This window comes from Podarcis muralis, chromosome 9 (genome assembly GCF_964188315.1).
Source record: "Podarcis muralis chromosome 9, rPodMur119.hap1.1, whole genome shotgun sequence".
NCBI classification, from domain to species: domain Eukaryota; kingdom Metazoa; phylum Chordata; class Lepidosauria; order Squamata; family Lacertidae; genus Podarcis; species Podarcis muralis.
Window position 1 is genome coordinate 834,373 of NC_135663.1, and position 24,097 is coordinate 858,469.

Here is a 24,097-nt window from a genome sequence, read left to right on the forward strand (position 1 = left end):
GAAATAAATAAACGGGCTTCTCTGTGGAAAGGGCTCCTCCGGAGGCGGCCATCCCACAGGCAGTTTGGTCTGTGCCCTGCCAAACCCAGTCTAGCCCAAGCTGCTATTCACCAGGCGAGCCGAAGGAGCGCTCCGCAGCGCCAACGGGGCTGCCCAGGAGAGCTTGGCTGCGGATCGTGTCCCTCCTGCACCCCCCACCCCCTCCCAAGACGGGCCCTGGGCCAACCTCGCCGGGATTGGGGAGGGGGGAAGAGCTGGGCGCCCGCCAGGGGCCCATCGGGGCGCAGAGCCCGGATTCTGCAAAGGCGCACCAGCGGCGTTGCATTGCCAGGGTTGCAAAGGCGATGGGGGCAACCCGTCTTTTGCATTTCCCCCCGGGGCGGCGGGGGTGGCGCTTGGATCCTGCCCCGGGCTGCTGGAGGGTGGAGAGGGGGGGCGGTGGAGAGAAAGAGCAGGAGGCGGTGCCAGCAGCAGCCCCCTCGCCTTGCAAGCGCAGCGTCTGCAGCTGCCGAGCTGTCCGCGCGTGCGACGGGGCGCGAGGAGGAGCCTGCGGAGGAAGGAGGGAAAGAGGGAGGGGAGAAGGAGGAGAGGAGAGAAAGAGGGAGGGGAGAAGGAGGGAGGAGGAGGAGAGGAGAGGAGAGGAGGGCGCGTCTTGGCCAGCAGCGAGCCGAGGAGGCCGGCCGGGCGCCCGGACAGACGGAGGGACGCGGAGCCGCCGCCGCCGCCCCTGCAGAGGCCCGACCTTGCGCGCCTTCTTCGGCGAGGATGAGCCGGGTGTCGTCGGCGGCGGATGGGGCGCCGTCCTCGCCGCCGTCGTGGCTGCCCAGCCACGTCCAGGTGACGGTGGTGCAGGCGCGGGCTCTGCGCGCCAAGGGCGGCCCGTCGGGCGACGCCTTCGTGGCTCTGCAGCTGGGCGGCCAGAAGTACCGCACGCCGGTGGCGCCGCAGCGGAGCGGGCCGCGCTGGGCCGACGAGTGCGCGCTCCAGCTGCCGCCCACGCCCGGACCCGACGACGCCGACGACGACGACCCGGCGCTCCTGCTGCAGATCACCGTCTGGCAGCGCGCCCTCGTCGGCACCGACCGCTTCCTCGGGCGCGCCGCCGTCCCGCTGCGCCAGCTGCTCCAGCGAGGCGGATCCCACCCGGACCAGTAAGTGGGGCTGGGATTGGGCGGGGGGGTAAGGCGACTTGGCCAGGGGGTCTCTTGAGCCCGCGTAGAGGGCGCCTCTCTCGCCCGGGGAATGGCTCGCCAAGGACCAGGAGTGGGGCGCGCTGCTTTACTTTTGGGCGGCAAGAGTGCCTCTGAGCCCGTGCAGAGCGCCCCTCCGACGCCCTGGGGGGTTTTGCCCGTGGGTCTGCAGCACGCGAGCATGGGCAGAGCGCCGCGGGAGGCGAGGGCGAGGCAGGAGCGCCGCTCCGCAGCCGCCGTCGAGTTTTCCGTTCTGCAGAGCGCACTGCGGGGTTGCGCTCCGGGCGTGCAAATGGGGCGGAGGAAAGGGGGCGGCAGCTCCTGCAGTGGGTCGGGAAGGCCAGGCTGGGGGGGAGGCGTTGCATGGACGCCCCAGGTCTGCAAGGCCAAGCCGGGCGAAGTCGACAGGAGCTGCCCCAACGGGAGAGGCGTCCGCCCGGATTGCTGCCTTTACGCTTCCCGGCGGAGGAGAATTGCAGAGTCACGCTCTTTGCGTCCGGTTCCTGCAAGGATTGCTCCTTGCACCGCGAAGCCTCAGGCCCTCCTCTCTCTCTCCCCCCCCCCCCACCTGGGACCCTCCGGATGCAACTTTTGGACTGCAACTCCCATCAGCCCCTGCAAGCACATAAGGGGGGGGCGCAGTCTGCCATAGGGGTTCTCTGGGACGCACAAGGCGGCTGGACCCAACCCTAATGCTGTTTTGGCTGAGACTCTCAGCACGCCTTAGCTTTGGGTGTTCAGTGTTGGAAGATTCCCGACAGAGAGAAGAATGTCCTTCCTGCAGTGCTCAGTTGAACTGTGGAACTCCCTCCCACTGGAGGCAGGTGTGAAAAAGATTAGTAAAAGTAATGGAGGAGGAGAGAGGGCTTGCGAGCACAACTAGCCACAGGTGTAGAACCTCCACAGCCAGAGGCAGTGACGCCTCCAAACACCGGTGGCTGGGATTTGCATGGGCACAGTGCTGTTTGGCCCGGGTGCTCCCAGGATGTTTCCAAGCACAATTCAAAGTATTGGTGCTGACCTTTCAAGCCCTGAATGCCTCGGCTCAGTAGACCTGAAGGAGGGTCTCCACCCCCATCATTCAGCTCCGAGGGTCTTCTGGCTGTTCCCTCCCTGCAGGAAGTGAGGTTACAGGGAACCAGGCAGAGGGCCTTCTTGGTGGTGGCGCCCGCCCTGTGGAACGCCCTCCCACCAGATGTTAAGGCAATAAGCAACTATTTTACTTTTAAAAGAGAACTGACGGCAGCCCTGTTTAGGGAAGCTTTTAATGTTTGATGCATTACAGTATTTTAATATTTTGTTGGAAGCTGCCCAGAGTGGCTGGGGAAACCCAGCCAGATGGGCAGGGTATAAATAATAAATTATTATTATTATTCTTGCTGGTGCCTGGGTGGCCCCAGGGAGACCAGAGGGGCCATTGGCCTCGTCCGATCTTTTCCCAAGGGGCGCTGAGAACGGGACTGAACTTTTCCTGCATTTCAGGACCCCAAGTGCTGGTTCGGCTGGTGGTCCAGCTCGCCCAGTTTTTGTTCTCTCCCTGGCAAGTGCAGCAGCCCCGTCCCCACTTGTGGTTCTTCAGGTCTTCAGAGGGATGAAGGAACATGGCGTTAACATCATGAGAACACAACACCCACAGAAGAGCCTTTGGCCCGGCCAGCCCAGCTCCCTGTTCTCTCCAGATGCCCCAAAAGTTGGTGCCCCCAACTTCAGCCCTCCAGATGTTTGGGACTACAATTCCCATCACCCCTGACCACTGGTCCTATTAATTGGGATCATGGGAGTTGTAGGCCAAAATATCTGGAGGGCTGCAGGTTGGGGATGCCTGCCCCAAAGGGAAACCCACAAGCAGGATTCGAACACAAGAGCAACTATCCCGTCCTCCTGGGGTTTCCAGAAACGGGGATCCAGAAGCCTGGCTGTCTCTGACTGGAGGCCAAGCAGAGCTGTTCTGGCTAGCCCTCTCCTGCTCCAGGAATTTGGCCAGTCCTCTTTTAAAGCCACCCAGGCCATCCCTGCTTCTTGTGGGAGGGAGTTCCATAGTCGAACTGTGTGCTCTAACTATGCAACAGACCAAAGCAGCGCCAAAGGGGCAGCCAGTCCCGAGTTCCCAGGGTGAGAAGGGCTTCCTGCAGCCTTTGAAAGGCAGGCGGTGAGCATTTCTCCCCCTGTCCTGGTGGGGCAAAGCTCAGCCTCCCCCTCCAGCCCCCTCTTCCTGCTGGGAGCCCTGGGGGACTTCCGGTTGATTGCAAAGCTGAGAGCAAGCGGGATCCAGTCCTTAGGGGAGAACCCAGCTTTTCGGGGGAGAAAGGGGGGCATTGAGGCCTGAATTTAGGGGGCTCAGCGTGTCAGCCAAGTGGGGCTCCTGGTGTGCCCCCCATACCAGGAGCCTTGCAAGGGATCTCATGGGGAGGGAGGGAATGGGCTCTAGACTTTCTGTTGTGGCAGCCGTAACCTCAGTTTATGGTGCCATTTGGCGTTTGGCTTCTATATCTGAGTTTCTAACCCTGGTTTTCATGTGTTGCAAACCATTTGGAGACATTTTTCCCTTTAAAATATAAAGCAGCATAGAAATGAAATTAATAACAACCCCAACTCCCAATTTCGCAGGGGAAAACAGTGCCTAGACATTCCATTGCGGCAACAATGATAACCTATTTTATTTTTTAAAAAATATATTTTTATTAACCAGTTTCAACATAACAATTTGTCAGTCCTCGTAATCGATTACATTATTTCCCCCCCTTTATTCCCCTCCCTCAACCCTCCCTCTTCCCCCCAAAGACTTCCCTCACCTCCCATCCCTGATTTTTTTACCTATCTTGTTTTCTGCATGTTATAAAATTGTACATATCCTTGCTTTGTCTATCACACGTTCAACTAATAAATGTGTGAATGTTTATTCCAATGATAACCTCCGCTTAATGTGCCCTTGGCGATTAGCTCCTTTCCAACCCTGTTGTGGAAGAGGCCTTTGAGGTAGCCTGAGAAAGGGCCAGGCTGGTGCTGCCTGCGGGGCCCAGACAGGACCATCGGGAGCGACCTTCTCCTGACTCAGGCCCCTGGCTCCATCTAGCTCAGGGCTGCCTGCTCTGACTGGCAGCAGCGGCTCTCCAGGGTTTCAGGCAGGCTCCTCTCCCAGCCCTGCCTGGAGATGCTGCCAGTGGGGAGGGGAGAGGGACCCTCTGCTTGCTGCCCCTGAGGCTGTGGCCCTTCCCCACTCTAGGGCACCCATCGCCCGCCTGTAGCCTTCCTGCAATGAAATATCCTTTGCTGGTGACCAGCTGAGTTTGGGGAGGTGAAGGAGCTTCCTCTTGCTTGCCTGTCAGCTGTTTAATAATAATAATAATAATAATAATAATAATAATAATAATAATAATAATTAATAAATAATTTATTCCCCACCCATCTGGCAGGGTTTCCCCAGCCACTCTGGGCGGCTCCCAACATAATACAGTGGTACCTCGGGTTAAGAACTTAATTCGTTCTGGAGGTCCGTTCTTAACCTGAAACTGTTCTTAACCTGAAGCACCACTTTAGCTAATGGGGCCTCCCGCTGCTGCCGTGCAGCCGGAGCACGATTTCTGTTCTCATCCTGAAGCAAAGTTCTTAACCCGAGGTAATATTTCTGGGTTAGCGGAGTCAGTAACCTGAAGCGTATGTAACCTGAAGCCTATGTAACCCGAGGTACCACTGTACTAAAAACACGATAAAACATCAAACCTTAAAGACTTCCCTAAACAGGGCTGCCTTCAGATGTCTTCTAAAAGTCAGATAGTTGTTTATTTCCTTGACATCTGACAGGAGGGCGTTCCACAGGACGGGCGCCACCACCGAGAAGGCCCTCTGTATTGGGAGCACCTGTGTTTTGCAAGGGAGATCCGTTCCTCTCCCACCTGAGGAGCCGCCTTGATCCGAAGGGGCCTTTGATGTGCAAAACGGATCGTGGGAGACAGGAGAAGGCGGCTCTGACATCCCTTTGGGGAGCTCCTCAAAGACTCAGCGCAGCTCAAAGGAAGACGTTCTCGTGACCCAAATACTTTGTGCAGGTTTGCTTCCCTCGCACAGCTCTGCCCCAAGGCTGACAGAAATTCTACGCAGCAATTTCATCTTAGAAAAAATAACACTGAGTTCTGTGCCCGGTGCCAAATGTTGAAGCTGTTGAGAGGCACATGAGTCCCAACATAGTCTGGGACAGCCTTTCTCCACCTGTGGGTCCCCAGATGTTTTTGGGACTACAACTCCCATCACCCCTAGCTAGCAAGGCCAGAGCTCAGGGATGATGGGACGTGTAGTCCAACAACATCTGGGGACCCACAGGTGGAGAACCGCTGGACTAGGAGATGCTTTTGGAGCTCAAGTAGCCAAAGGAAGTTGACTCCTTTTTTTTTTTTTAATAAATTTTTATTGGTTTTCCAAACACAAAATAGAAACAAACAATACACAAACATATAAACATGTATAACTTCATAATCTTATTTTCATACACCTTACTTCCCGGACTTCCCCATACCTCCCCTTTTCTGCATCCTTGTTTTACATTTCTTCAGCAACTCCTCCAATTAACTAATTATTCAATTCAATTTCTTTTAAGTTCTTCTTTAACTTATTGATCAAAGGAAGTTGACTCCTGTGGGGCAGGCGAGCCTTTCATCTGCCAGGGGTGTGGGGCCCTGTGGTTGAGAGCCTGCTTTAGCCCTGCGCACCTCACTGCAGGAACGTTGTCAATTTGGTACAACCTCTTCGGGTCTCTGTGTGTCGCTTGTGTCTTAATAATATCTTGAGGGTCAGGGGCTTCTAGGCTCCTCTTTCATTTCCCCAAGAGATGTGGAAAGGCCTGTTGGTGTGACCCCCCACAGGAAGGTTTAGAAGTCTGCAAGGCCCACCCTGCATTCATCAGAATGGGGGCTCATTGGCAGAGCACCCAGCTTCAGTCCCCAGTGGCAGCATCTTCTCCAGGCAGGATGGGAACGTCCCCTGCCTGAAACCCCAGACAGCCTCTGCCAGTCATGTCTGGAGGTGGTTGGAGGATGGGTGGCGGCTAACAGATTGAGGTTGAATCCTGACAAGACAGAAGTTCTGTTTTGGGGGGACAGGGGGCGGGCGGGTGTGGAGGACTCCCTGGTCCTGAATGGGGTAACTGTGCCCCTGAAGGACCAGGTGCGCAGCCTGGGAGTCCTTTTGGACTCACATCTGTCCATGGAGGCACAGGTCAAATCTGTGTCCAGGGCAGCTGTTTACCAGCTCCATCTGGTACGCAGGATGAGACCCTACCTGCCCGTGGACTGTCTCGCCAGAGTGGTGCACGCTCTGGTTATCTCTCACTTGGACTACTGCAATGCGCTCTACGTGGGGCTACCTTTGAAGGTGACCCGGAAAATACAACTAATCCAGAATGCGGCAGCTAGACTGGTGACTGGGAGCGGCCGCCAGGACCACATAACACTGGTCTTGAAAGACCTACATTGGCTCCCAGTACGTTTCTGGGCACAATTCAAAGTGTTGGTGCTGACCTTGAAAGCCCTAAACGGCCTCAAAGGCCCAGTATATCTGAAGGAGCGTCTCCACCCCCATCATTCTGCCCGGACACTGAGGTCCAGCTCCGAGGGCCTTCTGGCGGTTCCCTCCCTGTGAGAAGTGAAGTTACAGGGAACCAGGCAGAGGGCCTTCTCGGTAGTGGCACCCACCCTGTGGAACACCCTCCCACCAGATGTCAAGGAGAACAACGACTACCAGACTTTTAGAAGACATCTGAAGGCAGCCCTGTTTAGGGAATCTTTTAATGCCTGATGCTTTATCGCTTTATCATTATCATTAATTCTGTTGGAAACTAGGGAAACCCAGCCAGATGGGCGGGGTATAAATAATAAATTACTACTACTACTACTACTACTAGGTGTGCCGGTGGCCTGACTCTTTATAAGACAGCTTTGTACCTTCAGAGTCAGTTGTGTTTCCTCTGCCACTGTGGGATCCCAGGTGCCTCAGCTCTGTGTGCCTGTGAGAGTAGACTTGAGGGCTTCCTCTTGGGACCCCCAATGTTGTTCGTTCCAAGTCCTGGAGCCCACCAGCCCCTCTCCAAGAGAGCTGCCGCCTTGTGCTTGCAGTGAGCATACTCTCTGTGGTTCTCCCTCACTAGAGTTGGGGGGCCTCGCATTGATGGGCTAGCCGTGGTCCTTGCCCCGAGCTCATGCAATTCCTCTCTGGCCTAGGCTTCAGCTGGAGGAAGGGCTTAATCCTGGAAGCCCTTGGTCAGTGGCCTGATCCAGGCCCCCCAAATCTCTCCTTCCTTGGAGGTTTCCAAGCAGAGGTTGGGTGGCTGTCTGTCTTGCTTTAGCAGAGTTTCCTGCATTGGGGTGGGGGGCTGGACTGGATGACCTTTGGGGGTCCCTTTCAACTCTTAAGATTCTATGATTCTATGTCCGGCAGTCAGCAAGAAGCGTGCGTCAGAGCCAGTGGCCTGCTGAGCAAGCAGCCAGTTGATCGCTCTTCCCTGCCCTGCATCTGGAGGGAGAAACTTTCAAATTGTCTTTATTCCTTCAAAAGGCTTTAAACTCACTTCCTGCCTCCCCACCGCCAGCAATTTTCTCATGGCAGCTATTAATTGGAGGAATGCAGACAAAAACATACGGGCAAACGCCGTACTTGACAAGGCAAAACCCGTACAGATTAAAAACACGAGCTTCTGTTTGTAAAGTCGTGCATATCCCAGCTTGGGCCTGGGCTTTTAGGGAGGGGAGGGCCTGCATTTTGCAGGGTGGTGCTTGAGGAGCCTGGGTTGGGCAGAGGGGCCCTGCAAAATGCACCCCCCGCGCCCTCACCCACAAGTTTGTAGAACTCCGGGCTGCTTTCTCAGCGGACTGGGGTGGAAATAGGCCTGGGTGTCCTTGCAACCCAGCCCTGCTCCTCCATTCTCTCCTGACTCAACAAAAACAGCTTTCCTGTCGGGTTGGCCTTCCTGCAAACCAGCCAATGTTTCCATGCGACCAGATAATCTCCTTCGTCCTTTGCAAGCAGGTTTCCACCAGCGCATCTGCCTGGTTCCGTTTTGCGTTCTCTCGCTCAAAACCTACCCTGCGTGTGTTTTCCTAGCGTACGACCTGTTCCTTTCCTGCCTTGGTAGCGCAGGAGTTTGTCTTGGGTCCCGCTTGCTCCGCTGGGTGTCCTTGGCGTGGGCCCAGCGCCCTCCCTGCACCCCTGGCATGTGGCTCCCCAGCTGACGTGGGCCTGGTGCGCAGCCTCTGCCTCTTGCCCGCCTGCGCGTGAAGAAGGGGCTCGTGGTGGGAGCAGCAGTGCCACTCGGGGAGCGCATCTGTGTCTGGACACAAAAATGTGGGCTTACAGGGTTTGTGCCTGTGAGCTGCCTTGGGATGAAATAAATGGCTTTCAGCATTGCAGGGGGTTAGACTGGATGACCACATGGGTTCCTCCCAGATCTGCAATTCTCTGAACCTTGAGGCATTTAACGCTCGTATGGGGCTGTGATTGGTCTCAAGTTGTTGGTCTCCAGTTCCCATCAGCCCAGTGGCTGGAGGGCACCAGGAATGTATTGCTTTGGTTTTTAATTCTGCCTTTTGTCTGTTAAGACCGCAGAGCGTCTCGTAGCACATAATCTCATAAAATGCAAAGGCCCCATAACATGGAATTTGAAACCCGTATACCGAAAACGTCATATGCTGCAGAAAGTGGCCCCAACTCCTGCGTGTGGCCCCCACCCTCCTGCAGCGGCCGAAAGCCTGAGCGAGTAAAAATGCTTTGAGCTGGTGTTGGCAGGTCAAGGGATGGCAGGATGGGGGCCTTGTTCTAGGAAGCGCTTCCGTTCAGCGACAGAGGAGAGAGGGCTCTTGGGCTCTGGTCCTGCTATCGCGTTTCCCACACAGGTATCCAGCTTCGAAATTCATCAGGCGCATTTTGCACCTGGCCATCGGCCACTTGTGAGCAAGCGAAGATGCCCGGGCGCCCGGCGTCTCCCTCACCTGGAGGCGCACACCTGGGGATCATTGGATTCTAACTGTTTCCACACACCAACACCCCGTCCTGTAGAATTCTATCCGTGATGTTTTATCTGCACAATCAGAATGAACTTCAGGAACCAAAAAGTCATCTTGGAAAATACGACTTTCTAGCCGTCTGTCCCAAAAATGGCAACTAGGCACCTACTTTGGCGACTGCCACCCTGGCTTAAGGCACTATTTGGTGCCCGGCTGATATATATGAGCTTCTAATGCAGATATCTGGTTGGCCACTGAGGGAGCAGGATGCTGACCCTGATTCCGCAGGTTCTTCTCGTGTGCGTATGCCATTCCTTGGAGGGGCTTGAGGGGGCTTCTGCTCTGACAAAAGGCCCGAGATTCGAGGCTGCTTTGGGGCTGTGTGTGGGGTGATTGTGGAGGCTCGGCTGTGTTTGGCCAGGAGGCCGAGGCCTTGGCATTTGGGCAAAGCAGGCTGCTGGCTGGCTGGCTGGCTCCTTGGCGTCTCTTCCAGCTGTGCCGCTTCTGGGGGCTCCTGAGTGGGAGCCTGCTTGTGGGTCAGAATGAAGCTTCAGAGCCGTGACGCTCAAGAGTCCTTCCGTTCTGCCCCTGTGGGGTGGATGAGCAGGGGAGATGTACAAGGTGATGATAATGTTGCATGCCCCATGCGCTTTCAAGGTCTGCAGCTCCTGTCTGGCTCAGCAGCTTCCGCAGGGATCGCTGGGCTGGCATTTTTGCAGTCAAAACCACAGGAGGGTCTTGGTGTCGCCTTGAAGGCTGACAGATTCAGGGGGGTCCTGGGGCGGAGTTTTGTGCACTGAGCTGTTCCTGGAGACCCCCGGCTTCCCAGCCACCGACCGATGAGCTAATACGCTGGCCTGAATGGTTGAGAAAGTGGTGACCCTTGGGAATCACTTCCAACTCTTTGACCCTGTCGTAGGTATTGTTGGGGCTGGGATATTGTTTAGGGCAGGGGTCTGCAACCTTTAAGACAAAAAGAGCCACTTGGACCAGTTTCTGAAGGAAAAAACAACTGGGAGCCGCAAAACTCATCATTATAAAAATAACTTTTTTGTCACCTTTTTATTATTTCTTTGTTTGACCCCTCAGAATTACTCCTCCTCATAGAAATAAACATTAAATTAACAAGTTACCTTTTTGTGTGTGTGTGTGTGTGTGTTCTTCACTCCCCTTCAAAACAGTGACTAGCGTACATGCCCCCTTTCAATGCAGTGACCAGCGTACATGCCCCTTACAATGTGGCGGGTGGGCGGGAAGGTGACGTCGGGACGGTGCGTGACTAACGCACGCACCGCCCCCATGCGACGTCACAGCCAGTACAGCGCCCGCCACAGTGGGGAGTGTCGGGGCGCACAATGCGCCTCCTCCCCTCGCTAGTATCCGCCCCGGAGCCGCGGCAAAGGTGTAAAAGAGCCACATGTGGCTCTGGAGCCGTGGGTTGCAGACCCCTGGTTTAGGGGGTTCTGTTGGGGGGTGGTTGCTATTATTAATTTTTGTGCCTTTGTTTTATTTCATGATTTATGTGGAAACCTTCAGTGTGGTTATGTACTCTGCGATGTTGTATTTATTGTTTATGACTCCTTTTGTCATGTGTTTTTGTAAGTCTCCTGGAGCACGGCTTGGACTCTGGAAAGGCAGCCTACAAAAAGATGCTTGTGTGTTTGTGTGTGGCCACAGTCTATTTCACCAGATGACTCTGGTCTAGGGAAGCTTCTGCTGTGACCCATTCCCTGGTCCCTCAAGGCCCTGCCAGGGACTCTGCGTTTGGTGTGGCTGCGATTCTCCTGACTTCCTCAGTGGGCTAATGGATCCGGTCCAAATCTTTCCCCAGCCTCTGTGCCAGGAAAGTGGGACATGCACCTCCCGGCTCTCGCCAGCCATCGATTTTCCTTGGCACACATGCAATGCAATGCGGAATATTTTCTTGGCAGGATTTGCACCCGGGGGAACCCCTTGCGCTTTAAGTCTCCTGAACGGCAAGGCTCCCGTGGAAAGTGGAGGGCGGTGGCTGCCTTAAGCTGGGGGGGGGGCATGATGGCTGTAGTAGCCCCCTCCCCAAATGTGGCCGGTCTCTACTTGCTTCCTTGCAGTTCCTTGTCCCCCCCCATGCGCGAGCATCATAAGCCAAGTATTGATGTGCCTTTGACTGCTGCAGTTGATGGCGAAGTCCACCAGATCTGCAGCTTGTTTGAGTCTGGGGGCTCCCAAGAGTCTTAGGGCAGAGGCTGGCTCTCTGGCCATTATCTTGCTAGGCTGGGATGCACGCACATGCGCTCCTTGCAACCGACCTGTGGGGGCCACTGGATCTGAGTGTGCAGCCTTGCGGGCAACTGTAGAGACAGTGCAGGCCACTTGCAATCATTTGTGAGCAGAAAGAAACGGGCTGGCCGTTCTGGCCAGAGGCTGAGGGGCAACTTGTAGGCTGGAGTGGGAGCCCCTGAGGGTGCTCTTTTAGGAGTGATGAGTTGCGTATAAGTAAAATAAAGTTAACCCCTTCCTATGGGCTGAAGAATTAATATTTAATTAATATTTATGGTATCTGAAAAAGTGTGCATGCACACAAAAGCTTATACAGTGGTACCTCGGGTTACATACGCTTCAGGTTACAGACTCTGCTAACCCAGAAATAGTACCTCGGGTTAAGAACTTTGCTTCAGGATGAGAACAGAAATCGGGCTCCAGCGGCGCGGCGGCAGCAGGAGGCCCCATTAGCTAAAGTGGTGCTTCAGGTTAAGAACAGTTTCAGGTTAAGAACGGACCTCTGGAACGAATTAAGTACTTAACCCCATCTACCACTGTACCCAGAACAAACTTAGTTGGTCTCCAAGGTGCTACTTGACAATTTTTTAATTTTAAAATTATGTGTTATTAAAAGGTGTGTCTTGTACCTTTTTCTTAATGTCATAATCAAACCTAAGTAACAGCAAAATGCTGCTAGCACTAAAGGAAAGCTGGAGGGTTGGGCAGAGGAGTAATAATGATTCCACCCTAAATTCCTTCTTAAAGGCCACTGACGCTTGAAGACGGGATGAGAGGGCATTCCACAGTTGGGTGCCACCGCCCTTCGTTCCCACCCATTGCCCTTCAGGCTGCTGCAGCTATGAACCCAGTTTCACTTGGTGTGGATAAGTGCGGAGATCAGTCAGGGATGCTTAATTTGATGGGTGATGTAAACACCTGCTGCATAATGTTACGCGTAGCTGAGCTAAACTGACTTGTTGCAACTTAATCAGGTTGTGCGTTCAGCCAAGACAGGACTAGCGCATGCGGTCTCTGCAGGTGTGCCAGGGACTCCCTTCATCCCAGGTAGCCTGGCTGGTGGATGGGGGTTTGAGGGGGGAAGCTTTAGTCCAGCAGCTTCCAGGGGGCACCACGTTTGCTGCCCCTGAGCTAAGATGCATTTTGTACCCCCTCCTGAGTCATTGCTGCTTGTCTGTGTTTTTAAAGACATGTCTTTTATGGTTGTGTTATCTAATCGATAACGGGGCGAGCTCCTGTTTCTCTGTCCCAGCTCCTGCCTATGAAAGTACACCAGCGCAAGTAGATAAATAGGTACTGCTGTGGCGGGAAGGTAAATGGTGTTTCCGTGCGCTCTGCCACTCGTCACAGTGTCTCGTTGCACCAGAAGCGGTTTAGTCCTGCTTTCCACATGACCCAGAAAACTGTCTGTGGACAAACGCTGGCTCCCTTGGCCTGAAGTGAGATGAGCGCCACACCCTATAGTCGCATTTGACTGGACCTAACCATCCAGGAGTCCTTTGCCTTTCTTTTACCTTGTTATCTAATACCTGAAACCTGAAATGAGAAGGTGGGATTAAAAATTAACCATAAATAATGCTTCCAGAAATCCTCTTGAGTGCATCTGCTTGATGGCTCTGATCTGGCTTTTTACCCAAAAAAATGCATTGTCCATTTTTCTGTTTACACATCGTACGATTTCCATGATACAAAATTTCTCTAGAGACTTCCCAACCCAGCACTCTGTGGCCTTCCAGATGCATCTGACTTTGCTGCATATCCATTCATTTTTCTCCTTCCCTTCCCTTCCTTGGGGCTCTGATCTTATCCTGGTGCTGCAGCAAGGAGCTTACTTGCCTACAGAATGTGATGATGGAGCCACGGAGGATGCCCAGGACAGTGATTCTGGTCAACATGCAAGTTTCCTCTCTGCAAAACACCCAGAAATGAGCCGAACCCAGCTAGCACTGCCGGGTGGATCACACCCTCTCCATTCAATTCAGTGAACCTGGATGTTTCCCCTCCCTCCCTGTCCATCTGTCTGTGTTGTTGGAGGAGGAGGAGCAAACTCTCCCGCTGCTTCGGTCATTCATCAAAGGGGATTGTTCCGAGTGGCAATGGAAATGTCATGCTTCGGAGTGATCCCTCTGCTGTGCGCTGCAGATAAGTCGGCCTGGTCTCTGGCCTTGGTTGCTGCTGGCGCTGGCGCTGGCCTGGCCGCCTCCTTGTTTTGACCCAGCGTGAAAGATCTGCAAACAGGCTGCCCGACTGGAGCTTGGCAGGCAGAGCCGGGCTGTGTCTGCAGAGAGGACGGTTCTGGCTTTCCATCTCCTCCTCCTCCTAATGGGGCCGTTGGGCAGACTAATGCGCTTCCTGTGTGCCGTTCCTCTTTCTCATCTTGCAAAATGAGTCTGGCTGGCAGAGCCGGAGAAGCAGCCGAAGCCCAACTCGCTCATTCCCCTCGCGTGGCGAAGGGCTTTGTCTGAACTGTCAAGAAGATGGATTGAGTCTCCGCGTTAGGGAGAGCTCCGTAAGAGCACTTTGGAGGCGGGAGAAGCGGCCTTTGCCGCCTCTTTGGGGGGTTTCCGAAGGGCCAGGGCTTCTCGTGAGCATTGGGGCCTCTTCAGAATCCGAGGGTCCAGGCACATCAAGACGAGTGATGCTTTCCTCCCTTATGGGCCCAGCCTTGGAGAGGGATGCAGGGACCGCAGCGAAGCTCACCAGTTGGCATTCGATGACCGCAATAGTCCTCTGGCAACGAGGACCACATGGAGTGTGTGGGGCGGTGGTGGACCCCCATTTGCACCTTGCTCTTGCCTCTGTGTTGGCAGGAGCAGCTGATCCTTGCAGGGTCCGGCGTGCGCTTGGACTCAGCCCTGAAGAGGCCGCTTGCTGCTTCCTCATGCTGCCTCCGTATTTTTCGCCCCATAAGACGCACCTGACCATAAGACGCACCTAGTTTTTAGAGGAGGAAAACAAGAAAAAAATATTCTGAACGAAACAGTGGATGTATGATTTTTGTAGTTCATGCTGTGGTCACAGACTTGATATGTGAGTTGACGGTGAGTTTGGGGTAGCCCAATGCAAAAATCCTGAGGATCCATGTGGATCCGTGCTTTGTAACCACGTTTTTGCACCATTGCAGCCCCAGGAAACAGTGAGTGCGTGGTTTTTTTGGTGCAGGCTGTAGCCATGGACATGCTATGTGATCTGATGGAGAATTTGGGATGAGCCAGTGCAAAAATCCTGAGGATCCGTGTGCTTTTACCTCCCCCCTCCCAGACGGCCTCCTTTATCGCTAGCATCCCTTATCTCCCTCCCGATCACTTGCCGATCAGCTGCTCAGCGGCTTTGTTTCAACACCCACTTCCCTCTTTCTAAAATAAAGAAGAAGCACGATCTGCTTTTTGCCCCTGGGCAATTCAGCTCCAAGGACCACACATTCGCTCCATAAGATGCACAGACATTTCCCCTTACTTTGTAGGAGGAAAAAAGTGTGTCTTAGGGAGCGAAAAATACGGTAATTCTCTGCACCAAAATTGGGATTTAGGAACAGAGGGAGGTGATTTTTGCACCTTCGGATAATGGGTCTGTCTTGCTCAGGTTTGACCACATTGACTTCCAGTATCTTTCCAGCCCTGCCTGAAGATGCTACTGGGATGGAACCAGGGCCCTTCTGCATGCAGAGCAGGTGTTCCACTCCTGAACAAGGGGGGGGGGGGGCTGCCCTTATCCAGGCACCAGCCTCTTGGTCGTCCGCCCCCACTTGGTCTGCACACCGAGGGCACTAATGCGCAGAGGGCACCCCAGCTGGAGGCAGAAATGCTTCTGAATGGCAGCTGCTGGGAAGCACTGGAGGGGAGGGTTCCTAAAACCACAGAATTGCAGAGTTGGAAGGGACACTGAGGGTCATCTAGTCCAACCCCCTGCAATGCAGGAGTGGCTCTTGTGCTCGGATCCTGCTTGCATCTGGTCGGCCACTGGAAGAACCAGAGCAGCGCACGGAAACGCCATTTACCTTCCCGCCAGAGCGGTACCTATTTATCTACTTGCACTTTGACGCGCTTTCGAACTGCTAGGTGGGCAGGAGCAGGGACCGAGCAATGGGAGCTCACCCCGTCGTGGGGATTCGAACCACCGACCTTCTGATCGGCAAGTCCTAGGCTCTGTGGTTTAACCCACAGCGCCACCCGTGTCCCATTTGGAAAAGTACTTTTCAACATTTGTTTCTGATTCCTTATGCTCTTATCCCCAAGACCCCCAGCCTTCACTCCTTTTCGGCCCCATGATCTGTTGACCCAGCGCTGAACAGCTGCATCAAAAACACCCCCCCCCCAAAAAAAACCTCTGGGCTCCTCATCTCTCTATGTTCCCATTTCAGCCCCTGCCTGCCTCTGGGGGAGATGGAAGGCAGCCTCTCTCTGCGTTTGGGGCCAGGGAGTCTGGTCTGCTCCCCTCAGCCCTGCCTGGGGGGGCACCCTCCGTGGCCCCTCCTGTTGCTCTTTCCTCCTGCTGTTCAGAGGCAGGCTGCCTCCCCCCTTTCCTTCCTCCTGGGGTCCCTGCAGGAGGACCCTGTGGGTGTCGCAATCGCAATCGCCCTCTTCCTCACCCCGCCTGGGCGGCAGTGGTGCAATCTTTGCACGGGGACGGAGGCTGCTGCAAGACCTCCTTTCCGACTCTGCGGGGAGAGGGGTTTCCTGGCGCTGTCGAAACCCACAACCACCCAGCGAGATCTTGGGGCCAGGGAGGGAATCGGCGCTGGGAAGCCTTTGAGCCACTTTCCGTCCCAGGAGGGTCTTGAGATCTTCCAAAGGGGGGCATTTTCCTTAGCTGATGCCTCAGCTAGGCTGGGCATCCTTGCTGAAGGGTTAACCCTCTCCTCCCCTTGTGGTGGGGAAACTTTCTGTTTATTTTAACTTTAAAAAAGCTTTTAATTCAGTTTTTTGCAAAAGAGCGGAAGGGTTAACTTGAGCCCAGGGGCAGCTGTGTCAGCACCAGAGCTCCAGACAGACCTGGCGTTCTAGGAGACCTACACGTTCTTGCATTGTGGAGGGTTGGACTAAGTGACCCTCGGAGCCCTTTGGAGCTACAATTCTAATTCTCTCCTGGTCTGCCCCACGGAGGACCTTAAGGTCCATTAATAGCAACACCCTTGAGGTCCCGGGCCCTAAGGAAGTTAGATTAGCCTCAACCAGAGCCAGGGCCTTTTCAGTGGTGGCCCCGGCCTGGTGGAACACTCTGTCTCATGAGACCAGGGCCCTGCGGGATCTGATTTCTTTCCACAGGGCCTGTAAGACAGAGTTGTTCCGCCTGGCTTTTGGCTTGGAATCCACTTGATTCCCTCCCCTTTTTTCCTTTTTCCTTTCTCCTTCTGTGATGGAACTCCTACTTGGGGACTTCCCTGGCTTTTTTCTGGCCCATGTAGGACCAGCCGTGGTGAAGACTTGATGTTTTCATCCCCAAAAAAGTTTTTGACTTTCTGCTGAAATGAGGCTGCATTTTAATGTTTTTATGTTGTATTTTAATCTTGTTTTTGAAGCTGTATTTCAATCAATTGTTTTTATATTGGTGTTAGCTGCCCTGAGCCCGGTCTTGGCTGGGGAGGGCGGGGTATAAAGAAAATTGATGATGATGGTGATGATTATGCCCTCCCCATCCCCATTTGCTGGCTCCCTGGCGTGGAAAGCGCTCTGACTAGGTGCAGGTGGCTTTTTCTTTCATGGGGGTTCAGTTCCGTGGGTTCCACAAAAACCTCGCATACCCAAACCTTTGGAGCCCCACCCCGTGGCTGGTGGGTGCAGAGGGAGACCCCCTTCTCTCCCCCTGGGCATGACAGTGACGCCTAGGAAGTTTAGTCGGGACTGCTCCTCCCACGCTCCCTTCTCATAGGCAGCAAGTCGTCGCTTGATGTCGCCGTCAGTTGGTGATGGCACAGACCTGCACCAGCTTCTCTGGGGAATCTGCGGCCGAGACGTTTGCATTGCGGGGGGCTGGAGTAGATGACCCCTGGGGTCCACCCCACCTTTGAAATTTGATTCTCTAAATAAAAAAAAATCAATAAAAAATCATTTTTATTGATTTTCCAATAAAAACATCCAATTAATATATCCAATCATAACATAACACTCCAAAAAACTAAAATAAAAAATACCAAATTATAGTCCAAATTATAATTATTCTCTACTCTTGATTCGTGTCCTTCCCCCCCACTATGGCACTGAGTAGATCTCAGTTTAAGAATCCTTGGATATTTTTCTCTGATCTTCTGGGATGTTGACTTCCTTGAACACACAAAGCCCTCCCCCAAAGGTGCGGGTGTCTGAAGCTCAGCGTCAAAAAAACGAAGATCATGGCCACTGGGCCCATCACCTCCTGGCAAATAGAAGGGGAAGAAATGGAGGCAGTGAGAGATTCTACGTTCTTGGGCTCCATGATCACTGCAGATGGTGACAGCAGCCACGAAATTAAAAGACGCCTGCTTCTTGGGAGAAAAGCAATGACAGGCCTAGACAGCATCTTGAGAAGCAGAGACGTCACCTTGCCAACAAAGGTCCTAATAGTAAAAGCCATGGTTTTCCCAGTAGTGATGTATGGAAGTGAGAGCTGGACCATAAAGAAGGCTGAACGCCGAAGAATTGATGCTTTTGAATTATGGTGCTGGAGGAGACTCTTGAGAGTCCCATGGACTGCAAGAAGATCCAACCTCTCCATTCTGAAGGAAATCAGCCCTGAGTGCTCACTGGAAGGACAGATCCTGAAGCTGAGCCTCCAAGACTTTGGCCACCTCATGAGAAGAGAAGACTCCCTGGAGAAGACCCTGATGTTGGGAAAGATGGAGGGCACAAGGAGAAGGGGACGGCAGAGGACGAGATGGTTGGATAGTGTTCTCGAAGCTACCAGCATGAGTTTGACCAAACTGCGGGAAGCAGTGGAAGACAGGAGTGCCTGGCGTGCTATGGTCCAGGGGGTCACGAAGAGTCGGACACAACTAAACGACTAAACAACAACAACAACAAAGGTGCAGGTGGGGGAAACGACCTCCGCCTGCAGGGCCAACTTTTAGCAAGTCCCCTTTGGGTGGGGGGTCCTGAAGAGCAGCCCCTCTCTCTGCAGGGGCTTATAGGGAGTGCTCAGAGGCAAGTGGACGCCGTAGTTTTCTCTGAATGCCGGGGAATTGCAAGTGCAGAGAGGTCTCTTGTGCGGAGAGGACCAGAGGGGCTGCACACAACACACACACACACACACACACACACACACACACACAAACACACACACAATCTTTCTATGCAATTCTTCCAGGCCTCAGGTCTCCTCTTCGCCTTGTGTGTGTGTTTGTAACTTGAAGCCTGTGAAATCATCGGCTGCCAATGCTGCGCGAGGCTTGGCATCCTCTGCAGGGCATTCCAGGCCCACCAGGCCGGACTCTGCTTCTCCCCCCCCTTTCCTGGCACTTCCTTTGGGGGCTCAGGGCTGCCTGCCTTCTGACACCAGTGCAACACCTTATTCCACAGGTGCGTCCCGGTTCCCGCAGTGCCCCCCTCACTCCTGCTCTGGGGGTTCATGCAAAGCGCGACTTTCCCACGGAGCCTCTCCTCCCGTCATATCTGGTGTTAAGCTCCAAAGCCCAGGCATGTGAGCAGACAATGGCCGGCTGTTTGGGGCTTAAGGCACTTGTGCGTCGGCTCCGGCAGGACGGGGGGGGGGGAGGCGGGGAGGGCCCCCCCCGACTCAGAAGGGGGAAGCCCCTCGCCTGTGCTCAGATGATGTGTGTGTGGCTTGGAGTCTGTGAGCCCCTGGACGTTGCAGGAATGGCCTTAGGGGGAGGCAGTTGGACCCTGTCTTCACCCATGTGTGCCTGTGGGAGAAGAGTGTGCCTGTGTGTCTCTGTGTGAGTCTGTGTTCTTGCTGTGTGGGCTGCTGCTGCTGTTGCTGCTCTAGAGGTGATTTCTGCTGATGGCAGGAGAAGGTTTGCAAACTGCAGGAAAGAGGCAGGCCTCTTGGAAGGAGGGGGGCGCCAGGGGGCTGCTACTGCGGAGGGTCTTCCTCCTGCGAGGCTTGCAACACTGAAAAAGGTACTATGATGCAGATATGGTGGAATTGTTTAAACATCGAACAATTTTGGGAAACAATATATAATGAAATGAAAAAAAATGTTTAGATATTCATTTAGGAAAACATCAGAAGGTTTTCTATTGGGAATAGTACCAGGAAGTCTAAAGGAAGAAGACAAGACCTTATATTTATACGCAACAGTAGCTGCAAGGCTGTTGATTGCGAAAAATTGGAAAAGTGGTATTATACCCACAAAAACAGAGTGGCTTGCCAAATTATTGGAGTATTAAAATATATCCAGAACAATGGGAGAAATTGGAAGGATCTCAAAAGAGAAGAGAGACAAGGACTGGAAGGTGTTTAAAGGATACAAAATCATATTGAAAAATCATAACTCCTGTTAGAATAAACAAGTTCCGTTATAAGTACTGAAATACTAGGTAAGATGGATAACAATGTGTAACAGAAAAAGAAGTAGAAAATTGGTTTAAAAGTGTGTGAAAGAAAGTAATAGAAGTGGAAAGAAATTGCAATTGAGTAAATTGGAAGTCTAACACAAGGGTGGGGGGAGGGATGGCGGGGGGAAAAGGAAGCACCGTATTTTTCTCTCTGTAAGACACACCAGACCAATGTATGGCTCTATAATGAATTGATTTTAGAAGGCTGTATTATTTTACTGTTGTTAGCTGCTCTGAGCCTGGCTTCAGCTGGGGAGGGCGGGATATACCCGTATTTTTCGCTCTATAAGTCGCACCAGACCACAAGACGCACCTAGTTTTTGGAGGAGGAAAACAAGAAAAGAAATATTCTGAATCTCAGAAGCCAGAACAGCAAGAGGGATCGCTGTGCGGTGAAAGCAGCAATCCCTCTTGCTGTTCTGGCTTCTGGGATAGCTGCGCAGCCTGCATTCGCTCCATAAGACGCACACACATTTCCCCTTATTTTTAGGAGGGAAAAAGTGAGTCTTATAGAGCAAAAAATATGGTATGTGTGGGATTGAGTAGGGGTATGTATGAATATTTTTAAGGATTGTATGACATGTATGTTTGTATGTTTGTATATTTGTTTGTATATATGTTTGTATGTTTGTATATTTGTAATATGTATGTATTAATGTTGAATTATTTTAATAGTGAAATATTTGTGTTAAAAGAAAAAGAAAAAAGAGAGAGAGGCTCCATCCAGTCTTCTGCTGGGCTCTCCAAGAGTGTGTGGGAGTTTGCAGAAAGACTCCCTGCAATGCCCTGGAGGCCGTTCGGCTGCCTCCCTTCGCCCACCAGCAGCTGCCGGCTGGGTGTGCTGCAAGCGCCCCTCCCTTCCTGCCCCCCCAGCTCCACTTTTCTGCTCAGAATAAGTTCTGCTCACTGGCGCGAGGAGCCTGCACACTTTGCTCTGAAGTCAGCGGTTGGTTTTTTTGCTGAGAGCAGCATATTTCGGCAAGGAGGGGCCCAGAGACTGGAGGGAGGGGGGTTCACCCCCCCCCCAGTCGGGCAGAGCTGCCCCCTTCAGTTTCAGACTTCTCCCACTGTTTGAGGGCACAGGAGGCGGCTTTTTTTGGGGGGGGGGTTTGAGGACCCAGGGTTTGTTTCCGAACTCTGGCTGTGTTCAGATGTCAGGCTAAACCACAGTTCATCACAGCGGGTTGCTCAGTCCCGCAGGGGGTAACTGGAAGAAGCAAAGGTCACCCGTGTTAAAGCCATAATTCAAGATTAACCAACTTTGTTGGACTGGTCATGTTGTGCGGATGCCCGATGATCGTCTTCCAAAAACCAACTGCTCTATTCCGAACTTAAAAACGGAAAGCGTAATGCTGGTGGTCAACAAAAGAGGTTTAAAGACTCTCTCAAGGCAAATCTTAAAAAATGTAGTATAAACAACAATTGGGAAACGTTGGCCTATGAGCGCTCCAATTGGAGAACATAGTAGTAGTAGTAGTAATAATAATTAATAGTAGTAGTAATAACATTTATTTATACCCTGCCCTGGGTCTGACTGGGGCAGAGGGCGGACTTGAGAGTTGGTTGCGGCATCACAAACCTGCCCGTCTTCCCCGGCTGCCCGGCCCTGTCCTGTCCTTTGCCCAGGCAGGGGGCCAAGACGTCCCAGGGACCCCCGGGCGAAATAGGAGCTCTGGGTGTTTATGCCAAGCAGAGAAGCGGGTGCAGGGAGGACCCCCGCACTGCTGCTCCTGGGGCAGAGGGAATCCGTAGAGGGACACCTGTTTCTGCCTCCCCCCAGAGCTCTGCAAACTGGGATCTGTTCCAGGGTGGATTCAATTCAAATCGGTTTAAATCACAAGTCAGATTTTTTTTTTTTACAGAAAGAGACTCATTCTTGCTGGTAGAATCTTAATATTGACAAACAGATGAAGGTTTATTATTTTCGGAATAATAAATGTTCAGCGTAGTTTTTACAGTTATATCAAAAGTTACCGATTTGGTATTAGAAATACATAGATAATTATGAAATTATCGTGGGGTTTAATAAGCTAGCTATATTTGGACGAAAAATAATCATTTCCTTTATAACAATTTATTTAACTGAAACAATAACATTACAGCGTAAGTAGCCATGTTTGTTAACTGATGAGGTTAAACAATTAAAAAACAACAACAACTTAGACTGAGTTTTACCACACATGAAAAACTTAAAACAAAGCCTTATTTCCTGATGACTAGCCTTTGGACCATAATGTAACTTAAATAGAAAATATCTTTGGAAAGATTTTTCCTCCAAAAAACATTTTATTTTAAAAATCCGATTTAAATAATAAAAACAACAACATTGCTTTCCCCCCCACCCTGGTCTGTTCCCAGAAGTATCCATCCTGTTAGAGCAGCTGCTCTAAGTCAGGATATGGCCGTGGGGGGAGAGAAGAGGAAGAGACCCCCCCCCCCGCCAGACAGGTTGTTGCCTCCAGGCCTGGAGGAGAACCTCTTCCAAGCGCTGCAACCCCCCCATCCCTCCCACCCCCTTTGGCTTTTGCAGGAAATGCAGCTAAACTGTCACATACGGAAAGCAATTCATTTGCAGGGTTTTACTATTTATTTGCAGGGGTTTATGGTTTGTTTGGGGGGGGGGTCGATTCCCTTTCAAGAGTGTGTTTGCCTTGTTGGGAAGTCTGAGCCGGGCCAAAGTCTCTGGGGGGCAGCAGGACAAGGATCTGTCCATGGGGGGGGGGGCAAAAGGTCCAGGGGGATGGCAGTTTTCTTAAACCATGGGTAGGCAAACTACGGCCCAGGGGCCGGATCCGGCCCAATCACCTTCTAAATCCAGCCCGTGACCGGTCCAGGAATCAGCATGTTTTTACATGAGTACAGTGGATGCTCGGGTTGCGAACGTGATCCGTGCGGGATGCACGTTAGCAACCTGCGTCAGTGCACGTGAGGGTTGTGATTCGGTGCTTCTGCGCATGTGCAAAGTGCAATTTAGCGCTTCTGCACATGCGCGACCGCCGGAACCCGGAAGTAACTCGTTCCGGTACTTCCGGGTTTTGGTGGTCTGTCACCTGAAAAAACGCAACCTGAAGCGTCTGTGACCTGAGGTATGACTGTGGAATGTGTCCTTTTCTTTAAAATGCGTCTCTGGGTTATTTGTGGGGCGTAGGAATTCGTTCATTTCTCCCCCTTCTAAATATAGTCTGGCCCCCACAAGGTCTGAGGGACAGTGGACCGGCCCCCTGCTGGAAAAGTTTGCTGACCTGTCTTAAACAAATCAAATACCTGCCTGACTTTGCGTTCCTACTGCTGGCGTCTGGTGGGTGGGCTTGTTTTCTCGAGGGGACGGAACCCGGATCTAGTGTGCATTTTGCACGTGGAAAGACCTGGGCTGCGTCTGCAACGAAAGAAAAAGAAAACGGGGGGGGGGGGGGATCTGGTGTAGCTGCTCTTGGAGAGAGCTGTGTTTCTGCTGGTCAAGATACACAGCTGGGCTGATCCGGACAACATGTTTGTGTTGGCAGTGCTGGGTCTCCACCTCCTCTGAGTGGAAAGACTTTCCCTGACTCACCGGCTGCCCCGGTTCCTGCCAGGCCTTTCCATCGGGGAGGCTCCTCTGGGCAGCGGCTGCCCTGTTTTCCCTCTCCTGGCTCCCTGTCCTGCCCCCCCCACCCAATCCTGGGCTGCCACAGATTCCTGCAGTGGGGCTCCCTGTCCTTTGGGGAAAGCAAAAGCCGCCGGGAATATTAATAATAATAATAATAATAATGATAATAATAATAATAATAATAATAATAATAATAATTTATTATTTGTACCTCTGGGCGGCTTCCACAGAGACCAAAAATACACTAAAATGTCACACATTAAAAACTTCCCTAAACAGGGCTGCCTTAAGGTGTCTTTTAAAGATAAGATAGCTGCTTATTTCCTTCACATCTGGTGGGAGGGCGTTCCACAGGGCGGGCGCCACTACCAAGAAGGCCCTCTGTCTGGTTCCCTATAACCTCGCTTCTCGTAGGGAGGGAACTGCCAGAAGGCCCTCGGAGCTGGACCTCAGTGTCCAGGCAGAACGATGGGGGTGGAGACGCTTCTTCAGGTATACAGGACCGAGGCCGTTTAGGGCTTTCAAGGTCAGCACCAACACTTTGAATTGTGCTCAGAAATGTACTGGGAGCCAAGACCAGTGTTA

General features: G+C 52.7%; 1 protein-coding gene across 1 annotated transcript in view; it reads left to right on the forward strand.

The window, feature by feature from the left end:
- The first annotated feature begins 625 nt into the window (after window positions 1-625).
- LOC114604454 (uncharacterized) overlaps window positions 626-24,097 on the forward strand; it is a 62,401-nt gene continuing 38,929 nt past the window's right edge. Inside the window, exon 1 of the mRNA XM_028744554.2 lies at window positions 626-1,151. Coding sequence (XP_028600387.2) covers window positions 766-1,151 — 386 coding nt within the window. The 5' untranslated portion in view covers window positions 626-765. The remainder of the gene's footprint in view (window positions 1,152-24,097) is intronic.